This window comes from Rhinopithecus roxellana, chromosome 7 (assembly GCF_007565055.1).
Source record: "Rhinopithecus roxellana isolate Shanxi Qingling chromosome 7, ASM756505v1, whole genome shotgun sequence".
In the NCBI taxonomy this organism is placed as follows: Eukaryota; Metazoa; Chordata; class Mammalia; order Primates; family Cercopithecidae; genus Rhinopithecus; species Rhinopithecus roxellana.
In genome coordinates, this window is record NC_044555.1 from 53516054 (window position 1) to 53536157 (window position 20104).

Genomic DNA, 20104 nt, shown 5'->3' on the forward strand with positions numbered 1-20104 from the left:
TCCATTTTCTTGCAACATCTCAGTCTAGCTTTCATTCTACTTTGGGTAGAGATGTGGGTGCCATATTTTATTTTCCTCTTATATCTGCTATAATAATAACATACAAAAAAAGATAAATGGCAACTTGATGTACAACATATGGGAAAAAATAAGGAATTCTGGGGACTGCGACAAACTGGAGAACACACGCCCTATGTATAAAGGTGGCAACTGCTACTTAGCTCCAACTGATGGTTGCTTAGTGGAAATACCGGCCAATTGTTTCCAGATTTTTCAACTTTTTCAAGAGAAATCAGAAAACCATATATATATATTAAGAAAACCGAATTTTTATGTGAAATTTCCTGAATGTTAAATGTTGGCAACTAATTCAACTGTATGCAACACATCTCTCGCCACACCCAGCCCATAGTCCACCACTTTGTAAACTTTTTCTAGTGATTTTTCTAGCTTTGGAATGTAGTATTGAATGTATTCCTTCTACTACAGTAGTAAAAAGTGTGAGCTCTGCAAACATGTTTAAATTCCACTCTGCTCCTTCCTAGCTATGCAATTGTGGGCAATTTTTTTTCTATCTAACCCTCATTTTTCTCACCTGCAAAATTGAGTTAATCAAATTACCTTAGAGGTATTTCATAATTTATAATGTAAAGAATTTAGAATAGTGCCTGGTACAAAGCAAGTATCAGTAAATGTTAGCTTTTGTTATTTAATAATGAAAATTGTATAAAATATCACATAGCCCCCTTTCCCTGGCTGCAAGAAAGTTTACCATTAAATTGAATGCTTTACCACGGCAACTATACTAGCCATTGAGTTTTGCATGTTTGCTTCCTCCTTTTCAGGGTTTTGATTTTCTATTTCAATTTTCAGAGCTTTGAATAGAAGAAGTTTCAAATTCTTTTTGGAAGGAGGAAGGGTAAAAACAACCAAAACTTTAAAAAATAAAAATTAAGTTCCATGAAATTTTTGTGAACAAGATGAAGGAAATTAGGTCATCTGGCTGTATAATTAGGTGGATTTATAACAGGTTCAACGATTGTACACTAAAAAGTATCGATTAATGGATTGATGTTAACCTGGAGACTAATCCATACTGCCACGAAGGTTCTAGCCTCAGTTTTGCCCTGTTTATCAAACTATCTGGAGTTAGACAACTATGGCTTGCAGTCCAGCTGCTCTGCTTGTTTTTATGAATAAAGTTTTACTGGAATAAAGCCACACACATTTGTTTATGATTAGTCTATGGCTACTTTTGCACTAGGACGGCAGAGTTGACGAGTTGTGACAGAGACTGTGTGGCCCACAAGCCCAAAGTTTATACTTATATCTTACCCTGTAAGAAAAGTTTGTAGACCCCTGAATTAGATGAAGACAGGTGGCAATACCAAATTTGAAGATGACACAAACTGGGAGGAATAGTTAATACATTGCATTATAAAATTGAAATTCACAAAGATCAGAACAACTGAAAAAATAGGCTGTAGCAATCAGGCTGAAATTTAATAGTTTGTAAAGCATGGTTAATGGGTACTTCACCATAAAAGTCGAGGATATGAGGCATTAAGAGCAATTGACATTGTAAAGATATAGTTTCATGAGTCCAGGAAATTAACCACATGATGTGGCTGCCAGAAAAGAGCTATTTTGAATGTTGTCTGTATTAAAAGAAATAGAGGGTCTAAACCAGTGCTGCCTAATAGAACTTCCCTGTGATAACAGAAATTTTTTAAATCTGTAATGTCCAATAGGGCAGCCATTAGCTACATGCGGCTATTTGGATTTGATACGTGGCTAGCATGAAGGAGGGACTAAATTTTTAAAATTATTTTTGAGAGAGTCCTGCTCTGTTGCCCATGCTGGAATGCAGTGGCACGATCATAGTTCACTGTAACCTTGAACTGCTGGGCTCAAGTGATCCTCCCACCTCAGCCTCCCAAGTAGCTATGACTACGGGCACATGCCACCATGCCGGCTAATTTTTTAAAAAATATTTTGTAGAGATGGGATCTTGCTATGTTGCCAAGGTTGGTCTCAAGCTCCTGGGCTCAGATCCTCCTGCCTCAGCCTCTCCAAGTGCTGGGAGTCTAGGTGTGAGCCACCGGTGCCTAGCCAAAAACTGTTAGTCTTTAGAGAAAGGGAAATCAATACTGTACCTTTCATGATCCATCAGCAGTTTAGCAATGTTCAGACAGAAGTCTAAGGGCATGTCAAGATGTAGTATTTCCATGACAGCTAACAAGATGAAAAAATGAAATAATTATTATCAGTTTCATTTTTGAGGAAGCTTAGCTGTTTTCAATAATTTTCCTCTATTCAAAATCTACTTACTAAATGTTTGCCATATACCATGTTTTGCCTAACAATTTATCAAAATCTTCTTTTGAAGTATTAACATCCAGTGCTGGAGAGTGTCATGATACAGGCACTCTTGCACAGATAGCAAAGTAATCTGGTGCAATCCTTTCGAAAAGCAACTTGGCAATACTATATGCTAAGAACACTGGGGTAGAGAGTTTGGTATCTGAAGTCAAACAGATCTAAATTTGAAACCACTTGCTACTTGTATAGCCATAGGCAAGTTAAGCTCTTAGTTTTGTCACCTATAAAATGGAGAATATACCACCAATTTCTCAGGGTTGTTGAGAGGATTAACTGAGATAATGTATGGAAATTATATAGCAAACAACTCAGCACTTAGTAAGCATTTAATAAATGCCAGCTGCTATTATTATTCCCTTAGAGAAATTGTGCTTCTGAAAAGTCACCTGGAATAAATATGGGGAAAATTTATGAACAAAAATATTAAAAGCAGTGTAGATTATGATAATAATAGAAAAGAAGTATACACTGTATATCTATTACAGGGCAGCAATAAACTATTGTGCAACCATTAAAACTGCTGAATGTGAAATAACATGGAAAGAAATGAATATACACTAATATGAAAAATGTATAAGATCAGTAAGTGAAAAATTAGAAAGCAAAGTTTTATGTACTATACGGTTATAATTCTGTAATAAAAGCAAAATAAACTAAGAGAAAAAATACTGAAAATAAGTGATCAAATTTCTAAAAGTGATTGTGTTTAGATTCTATTTATTTGACAAATATTTAATGAGCATATTATCTGTACCAGGCTTTGTGCTTTGTGCTGAGAACCCAGCAGTGGATAAAACACAACAAAAATTCCTACTGTCAAGGAGCTTCTAGTGGATGGTAGGACCATGAGAATTTTTAGTGTTTTCCAAAAATGTCTTAAATTATTATGTGCTATCTTTTCATGATGAAAAATGTTTATTTTTAAATTTCAGTCTTTCTACTACAAAAAAATCAGTGAAATAATGCCAGCAGTTAGGCTGACCATTTTAAGAGTAAAGTATTTTCACCAGCAAAGCAACAAACAGAATATAAAAACGCAAGTTTCATATATTCTTTCAATGCAACACAGTAAAAATCTAGTATTTTTAAATATAAAAAAACTTGGATTTGGGTTAGCCTCCTAATCTGTAATCAAACAATGACTGACATTACAACTTCAGGAGTATCTAGATTGAGTTAAGTAAAAACAATCTGTGAGTAAAGAACAATTTCATTTTAAACTCTGCTTCTTACCTACATTTGGATAAACACTGTCATGAGGAATTATCATCTCAAACTAATCTACTTCAACTTGGTGACTCCAATAATCTCTCTGGTCTTCCTGTGTTGTCTTAGTTTGAGTAAGTGTATTCTTTTAGTTGGTTAGCTCGTTTGTTTATTCCCCCAATGCAAAAAAGTAGAGTTGTCTTCCTGGTTTCTAACATTTTTCAACCTGTGTATGCTGAGGTGGTACTGTTGCCTAGAGATGCAGAATCCCCAATACATTTGAGCTTCTGAGGTCTCTTAAGTGATTGGCTAAAATTCTAGAGGCCAATGAAAGATTCAATAGTACTAAATTTAGGGCTACTGCCAAATTGAATTATAGTTCTAACTATAACAAATTGTTATTATTTATTGGATTATCAGTAACTATACTAACATATAATTTTGTATAGTACAAATAATGCAGCTCCTAAAGATTACTAAAAAGCATGTACAACATTAAAATAATTCGAGTAGTTTTTATGACTAAACGAAATTGAACTGTTAAGGGCTAGTGTGCATAGCTTTGCTTCATGTAATGCATCCATATAGTAGTAATAACAGTAATAATAATAATAACTACAGTAATAGGTAACATATATTACACACTATGCACCAGTATGGTGTTAAATGCTTTATACGCATTTTCTCATAAGATTCTCAAAACAACATGATGAGGTAGATAATAATAACACCTCTTTTGCTAAATGAAGAAACAAAGCAAAGTTAAGTGACTTGCCCAATGACCCACTCTTGTGCAGCGTACATTCTGGTCCTTGGAGAGTTATGAAAAATAAATAGTAATGTTTATAAACAAGTAATTATAAAAATCACAGAATTACAAAGGCTTTTCCCATTAAGAAGTAATCTTTCTTCATGGTGGTAGACAACTTCAGAAAGGCTGGGTAGCTACAGTTCTCTGCTGGACTGAAAACTGATTGCTTTTATTCAGCTTTAAAAAAAAAAACACGTTTTAAATTTGCTACTATTCTTTCTTCTTTCTCTCTTTCTTCCTGGGTGACAATATTTTCCCTTTCCTGGGTGATCATTTTCCTTCTCAGCCACCATCAAATTACACCTATTGTTAATATACTACAAAAGATCTCATATTTAACAAATTGTAGTGATGTTTCAAAATGGTGTGCTCTTCACATATAGAGATCATACCTTCAAGGAGTTCTTCATTAGGTGTTTCGCCTTTCAAGAGGATTTTCATTTTTAAGAAAAGCCCAGTAGAATTTAAATGTTCCTATTTTAAACAAGGAAATCACAATGATATTAAAATTGTGGAATGTAAAAGACAATTTTCAAGTAATTGCCTGCTTTATTCAACCATCTTGGGATAACTCATAATCAAAGGAAATCGAAATTACATAAGATTATATCATAGCATTCGTTCTATCCCTGAGGATATTTCCCAATATTTTATTCAATCTAAATGAAATAATATATGGAAAAGAACATGTAAATATTTCCAATGAGTGACAAACATTTAATGACAAGATTAACACTTAACCTGTACGAATCTCAGGCCACATTGTTTGTAAGCAAAACCACAAACCAGCTAGTTTTATTTTCTTTTGAGATTTTAACAACTAAGGTCCTTTACAAACAATGGCAGAATAAAATAGAAAACGTATTGTCTTTTCTATAAGATATGCCTGTCGTGTTCATCATTAATAACAACGTACTATGAATAATGTTTCTAAATCACTGCTAGTTGGCCCTAAGCCATCTGTGATCTCCCCGGTTCCACTTTTGCCTTACAGGGTACATCTTTAAACAACTTTCTAAGACTAAAAGTACAGTCTAGGCCCATAGAACAGAACTTTTCTCTCTACAAAGCCAATTAACCTCTACATGAACACTGTACTCATTAGCTCCATACTCTGCACATAATTACAGGTATTCATGTGTGAGATGCCTTAAAAATAGAAAGTTGGAGAAAGTAAACACTGATATTAAAAGGGCTTGCAAATATAGGTGACACTAGTACAAAGAATAAACTGAAGTTGTCAATTTTGATTTATTGCATTACCATCTTTCCTACAGGTTTGTTGAAGTATGTATTGGGTTCAATTCCCTTTTATCTTCAGAGACATAGAGGTCTTCCAGATCTTGGCAACATCTGTTTTCCTTGAGTCTGCTATTCTCACACAAGTTTAACATTCTGGTTTTTTTTTTTTTTTTAAACCAAAGAATTCCAGATATGATTTTCACTGATTTCATTACCAAACAACTCCAGAAAATGGGCATTTTGCTTCTATTATCATCGGGTCTTCACTTCTATAAACATTTGCACCGTATATTGTCCATCTTTATTGTCTCTTAAAATACACTTTCCGAAGTCATGAAGATAGCCTGCTAAATCCATCAGCTTTCTCCCTACTATCAAAATCCTTGTCTTCTCTGTAACTTTTCTCACCATTATTTTTCAATCTTCATAGGTTTATTTGTTTGTTTGTTTGTTTGTTTATGATGGAGTCTCACTCTATTGCCCAGGCTGGAGTGTAGTGGCACAATCTCGGCTCACTGCAACCTCCATCTCCCAGGTTCAAGCAATTCTCCTGCCTCAGTCTCCCGAGTAGCTGGGATTACAGGCGCCTTCTAACACATCTGGCTAGTTTTTGTATTTTTAGTAGAGATGGGGCTTCACCATGTTGGCCAGACTGGTCTCAAACTCCTGACCTCAAGTGATGCACCTGCCTCAGCCTCCCAAAGTGCTGGGATTACAGGCGTGAGCCACGAGGCCTAGCAGGTTTTTTTATTTTTCTGAGACAGAATCTCACTCTGTCTCCCAGGCTGGAGTGCAGTGGTACAAACATGGCTCACTGCAGCCTCCACTTCCTGGGCTCAAGTGGTCCTCCTGCCTCAGCCTCCAATGTAGCTGGGACCACAGGCATGCACCACTCATGCCAGCAATTTAAAAAAAAAATTTTTTTTTGTAGAGATTGGGGGGGCAGGTCTCACTTTGTTGCCCAGCTGGTCTCGAACTCCTGGGCTCAAGCAATCCTCCTGTCTCAGCTTCCCATTGTGCTGGGATTATAGGCATGAACTACCATGCCCGGCTCCCTTCCTTAGATTTTTGTTTGCTAATTTTTTTCTTATCATCAGTTACCGAGAAACAGACTCCAGGTACAACAAACATACAAGATAAGTATTTTGAATCTTGTTTTGCAGGCCCAAATAAAGTTAAGTAACTTACCCATGGTCACACAATTGGTAAGTAGTAGAGCAGAAATTTGAAATCAGATCTCTCTGACTCTAAAGGACATAATCTTTCCATTATAATATGCTGCCTCCCTTGAAGCTCTATCATGGCAGGCATTACTACACTATCTGAATATTTTGCAAGCTCTCAAGATAATGTATTCATTTCTAGTGTGAAGTGTATCACACACAAACACATACACACACGAGTATATAAAACATATGTATGTGTAATGCATATGTAAAGTTTACAGAATAATAATAAAACAAACACCCGTGTCCTCACTACCAAGGTTAAGAAACAGATTATTGCCACATAAGAAGCCTCAAATGTATCCTTACCCATATGCATCCTCCTCACTTCACAGAGGTAAACATCACCTTGAATTTTACGCGGTGATTTCCTTGCTTTTCTTTATATATACACAATATATAGTTGCTATGGACTGAATGTTTGTGTCTTTCTAAAATTCGTATATTGAATCTCTAAACCCCAATGTGATGGTATTTTGAGGTGGGGGCTTTGGGAGGTAATTTGGTCATGAGGGCTGAGCCCTCATGAATGGGATAAGTGCCCTTATAAGAAAAGACATGAGAGAGATGAGAGATGATCATCTCTCTCTCTCTCTCTCTGCCAAGTGAAGATATAGAAAGAATGTGGCCATCTTCAAACCAGGAAGAAGGCCCTCACCAGGAACCGAAAAGTCTGGTATTTTAATCTTGGACATCTCAGTCCCTAGAATTGTGAGATATAAACTTCTGTTGTTTAAGCCACACAGTTTATAATATTTTGTTATAACAGCTCAAGCTAGCCAACACAATTATTTAGCTATGCCTACATTTGAACTTCACTTAAACAGAATTATAAAGTATCTAAGTTCTTCTGTGACTTCTTTCATTCAAATCATGTTTTTTCAGATTCATCCATGTTGATACGTGAAACTTATTTGTTTTCATTACTATATAGCGTGGTTCTCAAAGGGTGGTCCTTGAATCAGCACCATCTGGGAACTTGTTAGAAATGCAAGCCCCATCCAAAACCTACTAAATGAGAAACGCTGGGAGTATTGCCTAGCAAATTGTGTGTGTGCGTGTGTGTAGGAAAATGTGTAAAATAATTATTACTGATTTGCGTTATGGAAAGTTTCCAATTCAACATGAATTCTATTATCTGTTTAGTACGGTAATAAATGAGCAAACCGTGTTTAACAGACATTCTAGGTAATATTTACACAAGCTAACGTTTAAGAACAACTATTGTATAGTATTCTGTTATATGAATAAATCACAATTTATTTGCACATTCTACTTTGGACATTTAAGCTGTTCCCAAAGCAAATGCTATTATGAACAATCCTGGAATCAGCATTCTGTATACCTCTCCTTGCACACAAATGCTAGCGCTTCTCTAAAGTATATACCTAGGAGTGAAGTTGCTGGGTGGTCCAGTATGATCAAATTCTATTTTATCAAGTAACGTCAAACTGTTTTTCAAAGTGGTTGTACAATTCTCGAAAAACTAGGAATGAAGGGAGCTTCCTCAACCTGACAAAGGGCATCTATACTAAACCCACAGCTAACACCATACTTAATGGCAAAATACTGAAAGCTCTCTTTCTAAGATTAGGAAAAGATACTGCTCTTGCCAATTCTATGTAACATAGTAATGAATGTTCTTGCTAGAAAAATTAGAAAAGAAAAAGGGACAAAAGGCATGCAGATTGGAAAGCAAGAAGTAAAACTATCTTTATTTACAAAAAATAGGATTTTTTTTTTTTTTTTTTTTGAGATGGAGTTTCCCTCTTGTTGCCCAGGCTGGAGTGCAATGGCACAATCTTGGCTCACTGCAACCTCTCCCTTCTGGATTCAAGTGATTCTCCTGCCTCAGTCTCCCAAGTAGCTGGGATTATAGGCATGCACAACCATGCCCGGTTAATTTTGTATTTTTAGTAGAGATGGGGTTTTACCATATTGGCAGGGTTGGTCTCGAACTCCTGACCTCAAGTGATCCACCCTCCTCGGCCTCCCAAAGTACTGGGATTACAAGTGTGAACCACCGCATCTGACCGGAAAATATGATCTTGTATACAGAAAATCCTAAGGAATCCATTAAAAAAACTATTAAAGCTAAAAGAACAAGTACAGGAAGATTGTAGGATATAACATCAGCATTTTTTCAATTAATGGCATTTCAATACACTAGCAATGAACAATCCAAAAGTCAAGAAAATAATTCCATTTATAAAAGCATAAAGAAGCAATAAATTTAACAAAAGAAGAACAAAACTAACTTACTGAAAACTACAACACAATGAATAAGTGTTCCTGGATTTGAAAACTTAATTTTGTTAAGATAGCAATAATCCCCAAATTGATCTGCAGATTAAACAAAATCCCTATTAAATTCCCAGCTGTCTTTGCGAAAATCAACAAGCTGATTCCAAAATATGAAAATGTAAGAGATTCAGAAGAGCCAAAACAATTCTGAAATAAAAACAAGTCGGAGGGCCATACTAGTGGATGTAAAGCGGTTTCTCATTGTGCTTTTAATTTGCATTCCCTGATAACTAAAGATGTTGAGTATCTTTTTGTGTACTTATTGGCCACTGGTACAAATTATTTGGGGAAATGTCTATTGAGCTCCTTTGCCTCTTTTGCCCATTTCCAATTGGGTTGTTTGTGTTCTTATTGAATAGTAAGAGTTCTTTTTTATATTATGGATAGACACTTAACAGATATATGATTTGCAAATATGTTCTCCCATTCTGTTGGGAGGATCCTATGGATTGTGTCTTCATTTTCTTGATGGTTTCCTTTGAAGCAAAAAAATTTAATTTTAATGAGTCTTAATTTTACCGAATTGTTCTTTTTTGCTTGTGCTTTTGGTGTAGTGTCTAAGCACCTATGCCTTTTATATTTATTTCATTGCACTAATACATTTTCAAAGGTAATTTTGTGAAACAACATAGGCATCCCAAATTTTAATTTCTCCTTTAAAAATTTACTATCAGAGTCAGTTCCAGCAGAGATGAAGCAGGACAACTATAGCCTATACCTTCTACTAATTACAACTAAGAAATCTGAACAAGATATAAAAAGCAACAACCTGAGGACTCTTAAAAGTAAACAAAAACAGAAAGATTGTAGTGAGGCAACAAAACTCGGAGAAGTGAACCACATGGAGGTGGCAAGTTTCCTGAGTTTTTTTCTTTTATCTAATGGCATAGGAAGCTTGTCTTCTAGCTAAGTTCTGAGTGAGGCAAATAATAATAATAATAATAATAAATAAAAATAAATGTTTGTGTGGGTAAGTTTTTGGTCTGGAGAATTTTTTAATGGGCTCTGCCTTCATGTAGATATGGAGTTCAAATTTACATTGCTCATGTGGTCCAAAAACCTCCAACCTGATAAAGTAAAATAAAAGTAACCAAAAAAGTGGTAACTCTTCTACATCTGGCTGATGTCAATAAAAAGTTTCTCTATAGGGCCATGCTCTCAATCCAGGTTGAATAGGATTCTAAAAGCTTAACACTCACTGAACATAAATTAACATATCCAAAATTACAAAACAAAGAAGCAAATATTTCATACTAAGCAAGAGTCAGAAGTTCACATGAACAGCGGGATCAAATCGTTTCCAAATAACTTGCCTGTTTCCCATGATAAAGCTTAACAAGATTTATAGTATTACAAAAATATCCAGCAGCCAAAGATGTAAAATAGTTGGCACCCAGTGAAAGACAGAGACAGGCAAAAACAATCAATAATGGGGAGATAATAGACGGAAACTAATCTAGAAGTGACATAGATATTAGAATTAGCAAAGAAAGATGTTAAAAGAGTAAGTGTAACTATATTTCATATGCTCGAAAATTTAACTAGAGACTTGGAAGATATAAAAATAAACCAAATCAAACTTATAGAGATAAAAACTACAAAGTCTGAAATGAAAAGTATATGGGATGAGATTAAGAGATGATTAGACATTGCAGAAGAAAGATTAATGAACTTAAAAGTCATAGCAATACAAAACAGTTTAAAATGAAACAAAAACAACAAATTACGTTTTAAGTGAAAAGAGTGTAAGTAAACTGTGGCACAACTTCAGGCAGCCTAATATATAGTTAATTAGAGTATTTGGGGGAAAGCAGAAAAAAAAAATTGAAGAAATACTGGAACTTTTCAAACACAATGAAAATTATGCTCCTAGACATCCAAAAGCATGAAAAACATAAATAAAATTACTTAAAAGCATAACATCAAGTTGCTCAAAACCAATGATAAAAAATCCAAAACTTATCCAGAAAAGAAGAAACGCTATATAAAAAAGAACAAACATAAGAATGGCACCATATTTCTCAACAGAAACAACAGAATGAGAATACAGTGGAGTGAAATATTTCAAATACTCAAAAAAAGCTGTCTGGTTCAAATTCTGCACCTGGAAAAAATATCATTCAAAAAACAAAGGTGAACCTAACACTCATAATTATATCTACTGTTTAAAAGTAGAAGATAACAAATGCTGATGAGGATGTGAAGAAATTGCAACCCTTGTGCACTGTAGATGGGAATTTCAAATGATACTGTTGCTACGAAAAATAGTATGGCTGATATGCAGAAAAAAGAAACTGGACCCCTTCCTTACACTTTATATAAACATTAACTCAAAATGGACTAAAGACTTAAGTGTAAAACCAAAACCATAAAAACCCTAAAAGAAAACCTAGGCAATACTATTCAGGACATAGGCATGGGCAAAGACTTCATGACTAAAACACCAAAAGCAATTCCAACAAGAGCCAAAATTGACAAATGGGATCTAATTAAACAAAAGAGCTTCTGCACAGCAAAAGAAACTATCATCAGAGTGAACAGGAAACCTACAGAATGGGAGAAAATTTTTACAATCTACCCATCTGACAAAAGTCTAATATCCAGAATCTACAAGGAACTTAAACAAATTTATAAGAAAAAAACAAACAACCCCATCAAAAAGTGGGTGAAGAATATAAACAGACACTTCTCAAAAGAAGACATTTATGCGGCCAACAAACACATGAAATAAAGCTCATCACCACTGGTCATTAGAGAAATGAAAATCAAAACCACAATGAGATATCATCTCACGCCAGTTAGAAGAACGATTATTAAAAAATCAGGAAACAACAGATGCTCGTGAGGTTGTGGAGAAACAGGAACGCTTTTACACTTTTGGTGGGAGTGTAAATTAATTCAACCATTGTGAAAGACAGTGTGGCGATTCCTAAAGGATCTAGAACCAGAAATACCATTTGACCTAGCAATCTCATTACTGGGTATATACTCAAAGGATTATAAATCATTCTGCTATAAAGACACAGGTACACGTATATTTATTGCAGCACTACTCACAATAGGAAAGACTTGCAATCAACCCAAATGCCAATCAATGATAGAATGGACAAAGAAAATGTGGCACATATACACTGTGGAATACTATGCAGCCATTAAAAAGGATGAGTTCATGTCCTTTGCAGGGACATGGATGAAGCTGGAAACCATCATTCTCAGCAAACTAACACAGGAACAGAAAACCAAACACCACATGTTCTCACTCATAAGTGGGAGTAGAACAATGAGAACACATGGACACAGGGAGGGGAACATCACACATCAGGGCCTGTCAGGGGGTGGGGGGCAAGGGGAGGGAGAGCGTTAGGACAAATACCTAATGCAGGCAAGGGCTTAAAACCTAGGTGATGGGTTGATAGGTGCAGCAAACCACCATGGCACATGTATACCTATGTAACAAACCTGCACATTCTGCACATGTGTCCTAGAACTTAAAGCAAAATTTTAAAAAAGAAATTGTTTCTGTCTATTAATATTTCTAAGTTAATTTTTTAAATTTTAATGTTGAACAAGTTTTTCAGTGTTAAATAACCCCATCCACATGACACAAATTTCAAGAAAATATAGTTCAAGTAAATGCTCTGTTTGAGAAATTTAATATTCTGATTGATCGAGCTATTCATTTTCATGCTTCCACTCTGTTGAAAAAACCTCTCTAAAGTGTATCAGTATATTTAATTGCCTTATTAAGTAAAACACATTGATCCTAATTGAATCTCTCTTATTTTATTTTATTTATTTATTTTTTGAGATGGAGTCTTGCTCTGTCGCCAGACTGGAATGCAGTAGTGGCATGATCTCAGCTCACTGAAACCTCTGCCTCCTGGGTTCAAGTGATTCTCCTGCCTCAGCCTCCCGAGTAGCTAGGATTACAGGTGGATGCCACCATGCCCAGCTAATTTTTGTATTTTTAGTAAAGACAGAGTTTCACCATGTTGACCAGGATGGTTTCGATCTCTTGACCTTGTGATCTGCCTGCCTCAGCCTCCCAAAGTGCTGGCATTACAAGCGTTAGCCACCGCACCTAGCCTGAATCTATTTTTAAAGGGTCACCAGCCTTTCAGTGTTCCTTGTCCAGGAGTGTAGATATATATACATTTTGTTTTGCTTGTTTTAGAGATGGGGTCTTGCTATTATGTTGCCCAGGCTGAAGTGCAGTGACTATTCATAGGTGCAGTTGTAGTGCACTGCAGCCTTGAACTCCCAGCCTCAAGCAAGTCTCCCACATCGGCCTCCTGAGCAACTGGAAATACAGGGATGTGCCACCACGCCCGCTTTGTATTCATGTTTTTACGTATGTGTGAACATGAGCTGAAAGTGAACCACTGGAGTTGTTTTTAAAATTAAATCCCATTATTCTGCCTATTTTATCATTTACTTCTTCATCCTAAAAACTCACAGTAGAGAGATCCCTTTCTGTTTCACAGAAAATTTTCTCAAAAATCTCTGGTGTTCAAAGAAGTATATTTGTTTTAGACTGTTCATGCTGCTATAACAAAATACCGTAAACTAGATAGTTTACAAACAACAGATATTGATTTCTCACAGTTCTGAAGGCTGGGAACTCCAACATCAAGGTGCTCGCAGATTCGGTGTCTGGTGAGGGCCTGCTTACTCAAAGATAGTGCCTTCTCATGTCCTCACATGATAAAAGGGGTGAACGAGCTCCTGTGGACCTCTTTTATAAGGGCAGTAATACCATTCAAGAGGGGTTTGCCCAACGACTTTATCATCTCCCAAAGTCCCCACCTCTTTTATTTTTACGTCCATTTTACACCAAAAAGTCCCCACCTCTTATTATCATCACTTTGGGGGTTAAGATTTCAACACAGGAATTTGCGGGGACACAAACATTCGGATTATGGCAATATTTTCTTTTTTCCTTTCTGTACTACAGAAGAGATTATAACAATCTGTGAGAGTAAATGCTGAAGCAAATGTCTAAACTGGATTTCAAAATGTGATCAAGACTTCAAAAAATACATTAAGTTAGTATTCAAAAATAAAAACCTCATACCTTGTTTGCTAGGTTTACAGCATTGAGAGCCTTATCATAATATTTGGTGTCATCCCAATCCAAATAATTGGTGGCTAGTAGCTGTAGAACTTCAGCCTGTAAAAAATAAAAATAGAAAAAAAAGCACATATCTGATGGTTAAATTTCAATACAACAGCTGACTAGCACTCCCACAGTGACAGGCATCTTCTCAAACGTAAGTCATCTTTATGAAATAGCATTTCCTTAAGTGACCACAGTCTTGGAATATGTCTCATCATTATGCTACCCATATAAAATATTGTCTAAAAATGTTACAGTAATGGCTATATTCCTGGCTTATTTAAATTTAATATAATTATGTTAATATAATTATTTTCTTAACAGTGTTTAACATAAGTATTTTATCATCCCTACTTTTAAAATAAGGAAACTGAGGCAGGGCAATATTTTATTTTATCAGCTTACCACCACATTATTATTGTGGAATAACTCTAAGAACTTATAAGCTCCCCCAAATGATTTGTATGGAGTAAATATGGCATTTCTGAGAAATACTATAGCTATTTCATAATAGTAAAAGTGTCGAATCATCCAAAAGACGTAACAAAATGAACGAATCTCACAATGTATGTTTAGAAAAAGCCAGACATAAAACAGGACAACTGTATGATTCCATCTATACAACGCTGAATAACAGTAAAAAATAATCTATAGTAGTAGAATCAGAATAGTGTTTTTTTGTTCTTGGAAGTACAGGTGGGTATTAACTAGAATGGGGCCAAGGGAACTTTTGGGGGTGTTGGAAGTTTCCGTATCTTGATCTGTATGGTGTAATATACAAGACTATATATTAAAACTCATCAAGCTGCACACTTGAGACTTGTGAAGTTTACAGTATATAAATTACACCGCAAATAAATGACTGCTGGCATGAAATAAAAAATTACTGCATAGTATTACCTCACCAAACTTACAATATGAATATTCCATTTGAATTAAGCTTGTGCCCTATCTTCCATCCTTATTTCCTTCTTAGACATCTCCCATCTAGATCCATTGCCTGGAGTCATTTTCTTCCTCCCTTTTAACTGTGTGGACCCCAACAAGGCCTGTCTCCTACCAAAAGGCTCCTTCAACAACTCTAGCTAATCTTGATAATCTCCTTTTCTACGTGCCCTTCTGCATACTTCAGGTCGATATCACAAAGTTTATCATTATCTTCCCAAATTGATTCACTTGTAGTAGTGTTTTTTAAATTCCATTTTTCTTCATTGAAGTATAAAAGACATACAGCAAAGTATAAAAATCTCAAGAGCTCTATGCTCTCATGAATTCTATGCTATATGAATTTTCCCAAAGTAAACACATGTATGTTAACAACAAAAAAATCAAGAAACAGAACATTAACAGCAACAAGCTACCTCATGCTTCTTTTCAAGACCCTATTTCAAATAGGGGTAACCAATTCTCTGACGTCCAACACCACATATTCATTTTGACTGCTCTTGGCATTTACATTTATGGAATCATACAGTATGTACTACTTTGTATCTTGCTTCATTTATTCAATATTATAGGTGAGAACATCCAAATCATTGCAATTATTGTAATTAATTGAGTCTCACTGCTATATAATAAGTGACAATGCCACTATATATAAAAATATATTTATATAAATGTTATATATTTATATCTATATAAACGTCACTATATATAAATATATTCATATAGATATATATCTATATCTATATAGATGTCACTATATAAAAATATATTTATATCTATATAAATTATATAAATAATTTATTTTTAATTTGGTAAAATACACATAACATAAAATTGACCATCTTAAACTTTTTTTAAAATTTTAGGCCAGGTGCAGTGGCTCATGCCTGTAATCCTAGAACCTTGGGAGGCCAAGGTGGGAGGATCACTTGAGGCCAGGTGTTTGAGACCAGCCCAGGCAACAAAATGAGACCCCCGTCTCTATAAAAAATTAAAAATTGGCCAGATGTGGTGGGGTGCACCTATAGTCCCAGCTACTCAGTAGGCTAAGGAGGGAGGATTGCTTGAGCCCAGGAGTTTGAAGGTTACAGTGAGCTGATCACACCACTGCCCTCCAGCCTAAGTGACAAGACCCTGTCTCAAAAAAAATTTTTTTTGGAGATGGAGCCTTACTACGTTGCCCAGACCGAATGCAGTGGCTATTCACAGGCATGATCACAGCTCACTGCAGCCTCGAACTCCTGGTTTCATGCAATCCTCCTGGCTTAGCCTCCTGAGTAGCTGGGACTACAGGTGCACACCACCACACCTGGCTCCATGACCATCTTAAACATTTTTAAGTGTACAGTTCAGTAGTATTAAGTATATTCACACTCTTGTGCAATCACTACAAGCATGAATCTCGAGAACTCTCTTACCTTGCAAAACTGAAACTCTATACCCATTAAACAGTAGTTCCCAATTCTCCACTCTCCCTACCCCCTAAAACCACCATTTTACTTTCTGTCTCTATGAATTTGACTACTCTACGTGCCTCATGTAAGTGGAACATACATTATTTGTCTTTTTGTGACTGGCTTGTTTCACTCAGTAGAGTCTCCTCACAGTTAACCCATGTTGTAGCATGTGTCAGATTTCTTTCTTTTTTAAGCCAGGATAATATTTCATTGTATTTACTTGTACTAGTTTTATCCTTTAATCATAAGTTCCTTAAGGGCAGAAGCTAAATTTTATGCTTCTCTTTTATTCCCCATATATTACAGTGGTAATTACATTAAAAAGGTATTCAGTTACATTTTGATTAATATGCTGTAATAGTAAGAATCAAATGGATATTCAAAAAATTCCATTTTGCTATAGAATACAGTAATTTTACATCATATTTATTTACACAATCACATTTTGTTGATTACATATTAATTTCCATATCCAAACACGTTCTGTCTGGGTAGTTGGGGAAAAATCTGCAACTTCAAAATATGCAATAAGAAAAGTTAAAACTAGGTCAGGCACGGTAGCTCACTCCTGTAACCCCAGCACTTTGAGAGGCCAAGGTGGGCAAATCACCTGAGGTCAGGAGTTCCAGACCAGCCTGGTTAACATGGCAGAACCCCGTCTCTGCTAAAAACATAAAAATTAACCAGGTGTGGTGGCGCATGCCTGTAGTCCCAGCTACTTGGGAGGCTGAGGCATCAGAATCGCTTGAAGCTGGGAGGCAGAGGTTGCAGCCATCCCACCACTGCACTCCAGCCTGGGCAACAGAGCGAGACAAAACACACACACACACACACACACACACACACACACACACAGAAAATAAAAGTTAAAATTTACATATCCAAACTTTGTTCAAAGCACTCTACATATATTAATTCATGGGTACATGCCTATGAGTTAGATTATATTATCAGATAAATATACAAAAACAAATACACTGAGATGTTCAATGGTGTGCCCAATAGCTAATCTACTCATAAATGAGAAGTATGCTATTATAATTTTATAACAATAACATAAAGTAGGTTATTCAACCTACTTCTACAATATTTAACATGATCCTTACCTGCATTTCTGGCCTAGTAGATTTCTTATCCATCTTCCCAATATCATAGCTTTGGCTATCATTAAAAAGGAAAAAATATATATATAAAAAATATATCCATTTCAAATTATATATAATTTTCAAGATTATATATTACTAAGAAGACATGGTATAAGCATACTTTATTCCAACTTTTCTGTTTTGCACTACAACAGATTATTATCCATATGATATAATGATAAAAGCAATACTTTCTAACTGGAGAAAACAATTTCCTTAGGAGATACCCAATAAATCAACACTACAATTACATTGATGCTTTTCTCCATTTGGCTATATATAGCATTAAATATATATAATATATACTGCACTAAATAGGTATAATTTAATACACTGTCTTAAATATATAAAACTTAATATGCTACATTAAATATATATAATTTACTGCATTAAATTATTATAATACATACTGCATTAAAATACTTTACAAGTGTATACAAGCTCTTAGTTGGCCATTTAAAGTTGAAGGAATATAAATATATATTTATTAATAATTTACTTAGTTATTTTCGAGATGGAGTCTCATTCTGTCACCCAGGCTGGAGTGCAGTGGCGTGATCTCGACTCATTGCAACCTCCATCTCCCAAGTTCAAGTGATTCTCCTGCCTCAGCCTCCCGAGTAGCTAGGACTGCAGGACCTCATCACCATACCTGGCTATTTTTTTTTTTTTTTTGTATTTTTAGTAGAGATGGGGTTTCACCATGTTGGCCAGGTTGGTCTCGAACTCCTGAGCTGAAGTGATCCACCAGCCTCAGCCTCCCAAAGCGTTGGATTACAGGCATGAACCATCACGCCGGGCCCCGAATAAATATAAATATATATTTAAAATAAAACAAATACAGTCGTTTGCACAGAAACAAACGCTTTAGTAATATTCATTAAGTCTCACACCACCCTTCTGAAGCACTATTAGTTCAATTTTGCAGCTGAATAAACCAATATAGAAATAAAATTATTTCTGATATTTCCTAGATTGGTACTGAAAATGAGGGTGACGGGTTAGGGAGTAGAGAAATTCGATTTTCAGTTCTCTGCTTTAATTACCAAACCATATTATCTATGGGACATTCCAATAACTACAAATAATATATTAATACTAGTTTCAAGGTTTCAAAACCTAATACCTACAAAGCAAACCAAAGATTATTCACCATAAAATTAGCATTCCAAGGGAGTATGTCAATAAAATCTTGAACTGAACTAACTTGAAGACAATACTTTGAAATATTCCTTAAAAAAAAAACCAAAAAGCAAAACTCTAGGCCAATCGCAGTGGCTCACACCTGTAATTCCAGCACTTTGGGATGCTGAGGCGGTTGGATCAATTGAGGTCAGGAGTTTGAGACCAGCTTGGCCAACATGGCAAAACCCTGTCTCTATTAATAACACAAAAATTAGCCGGTGTGGTGGCACGTGCCTGTAATCTCAGCTACTTGGGAGACTGAGGCATGATTATCACTTGAACCTGGGAGTGGAGGTTGTAGTGAGCCAATATCGTGCCACTGCTCTCCAGCCTAGGCGACAGAGTGAAACTGTGTCTCAAAATAAATAAACAAATAAATAAAAACAAACATAAACTATAAATGACCCAGAACTACCAAACTGAGTTTTCAGATTGCTAACAAAGATATAATGCTGGCTTAGTCATTATAAGCCCTATTTCATAGAGGTCTCCTTTAGCATATTAATCTTATACTTCCAGTTTTTTAAATAACCAGTGAGGGGTGGAACTTCTGCAATGGTGATATAAGGAGCTCTTTAGACACTCTCCCCAGTGAAACAACCACTCATCTGGAAAATTCATTAAAACAACCACTTAGTCCCTGAAAATTGAAATTGTCCTAAGGGCACATAGAAAATGGGAAACATTTATTCATGAAAATAAACTAAATCTCATTATAACCAGTGAGAGTCTATGGCATTTGAACTATAAACTGCTCCCGTCTATAATGGCTCCATGTGATGGAAGCTGCTCCAGATGGGTGCAGCCAAGAAGATAGGAATTCCCTCTCCTGACAGCTCCTAAAATCCTAGGCTATGGTTTCACCTGTGGAGGAGCAGGCTGCCAGAATATCTTGCCATTCTCAGGCCTGTGCCATGGAAGTGTTCTGGGCAAGTATGATGGAGAGGACTGGCATTTCTTTGCCCACTCAGCTCTCACTCTTAGGGTAAGGATTCTACCTGAAATGTGACAGGTCAAGAATATTGAGATCCTGATCATCTTTACCCCAGTTGGCTCATCAGGCAGAGGTTACATGTCAAAAGGGC

At 35.8% G+C, this 20104-nt stretch overlaps 1 protein-coding gene across 1 annotated transcript in view; it reads right to left on the minus strand.

The window, feature by feature from the left end:
* TEX11 (testis expressed 11) overlaps nt 1-20104 on the minus strand; it is a 323051-nt gene that overhangs the window by 171322 nt on the left and 131625 nt on the right. The window contains exons 8-11 of the mRNA XM_030933980.1: nt 17796-17850; nt 14246-14341; nt 4792-4873; nt 2157-2235 (exon numbers count right to left, since the gene is read on the minus strand). Coding sequence (XP_030789840.1) covers nt 2157-2235; nt 4792-4873; nt 14246-14341; nt 17796-17850 — 312 coding nt within the window. The remainder of the gene's footprint in view (nt 1-2156; nt 2236-4791; nt 4874-14245; nt 14342-17795; nt 17851-20104) is intronic.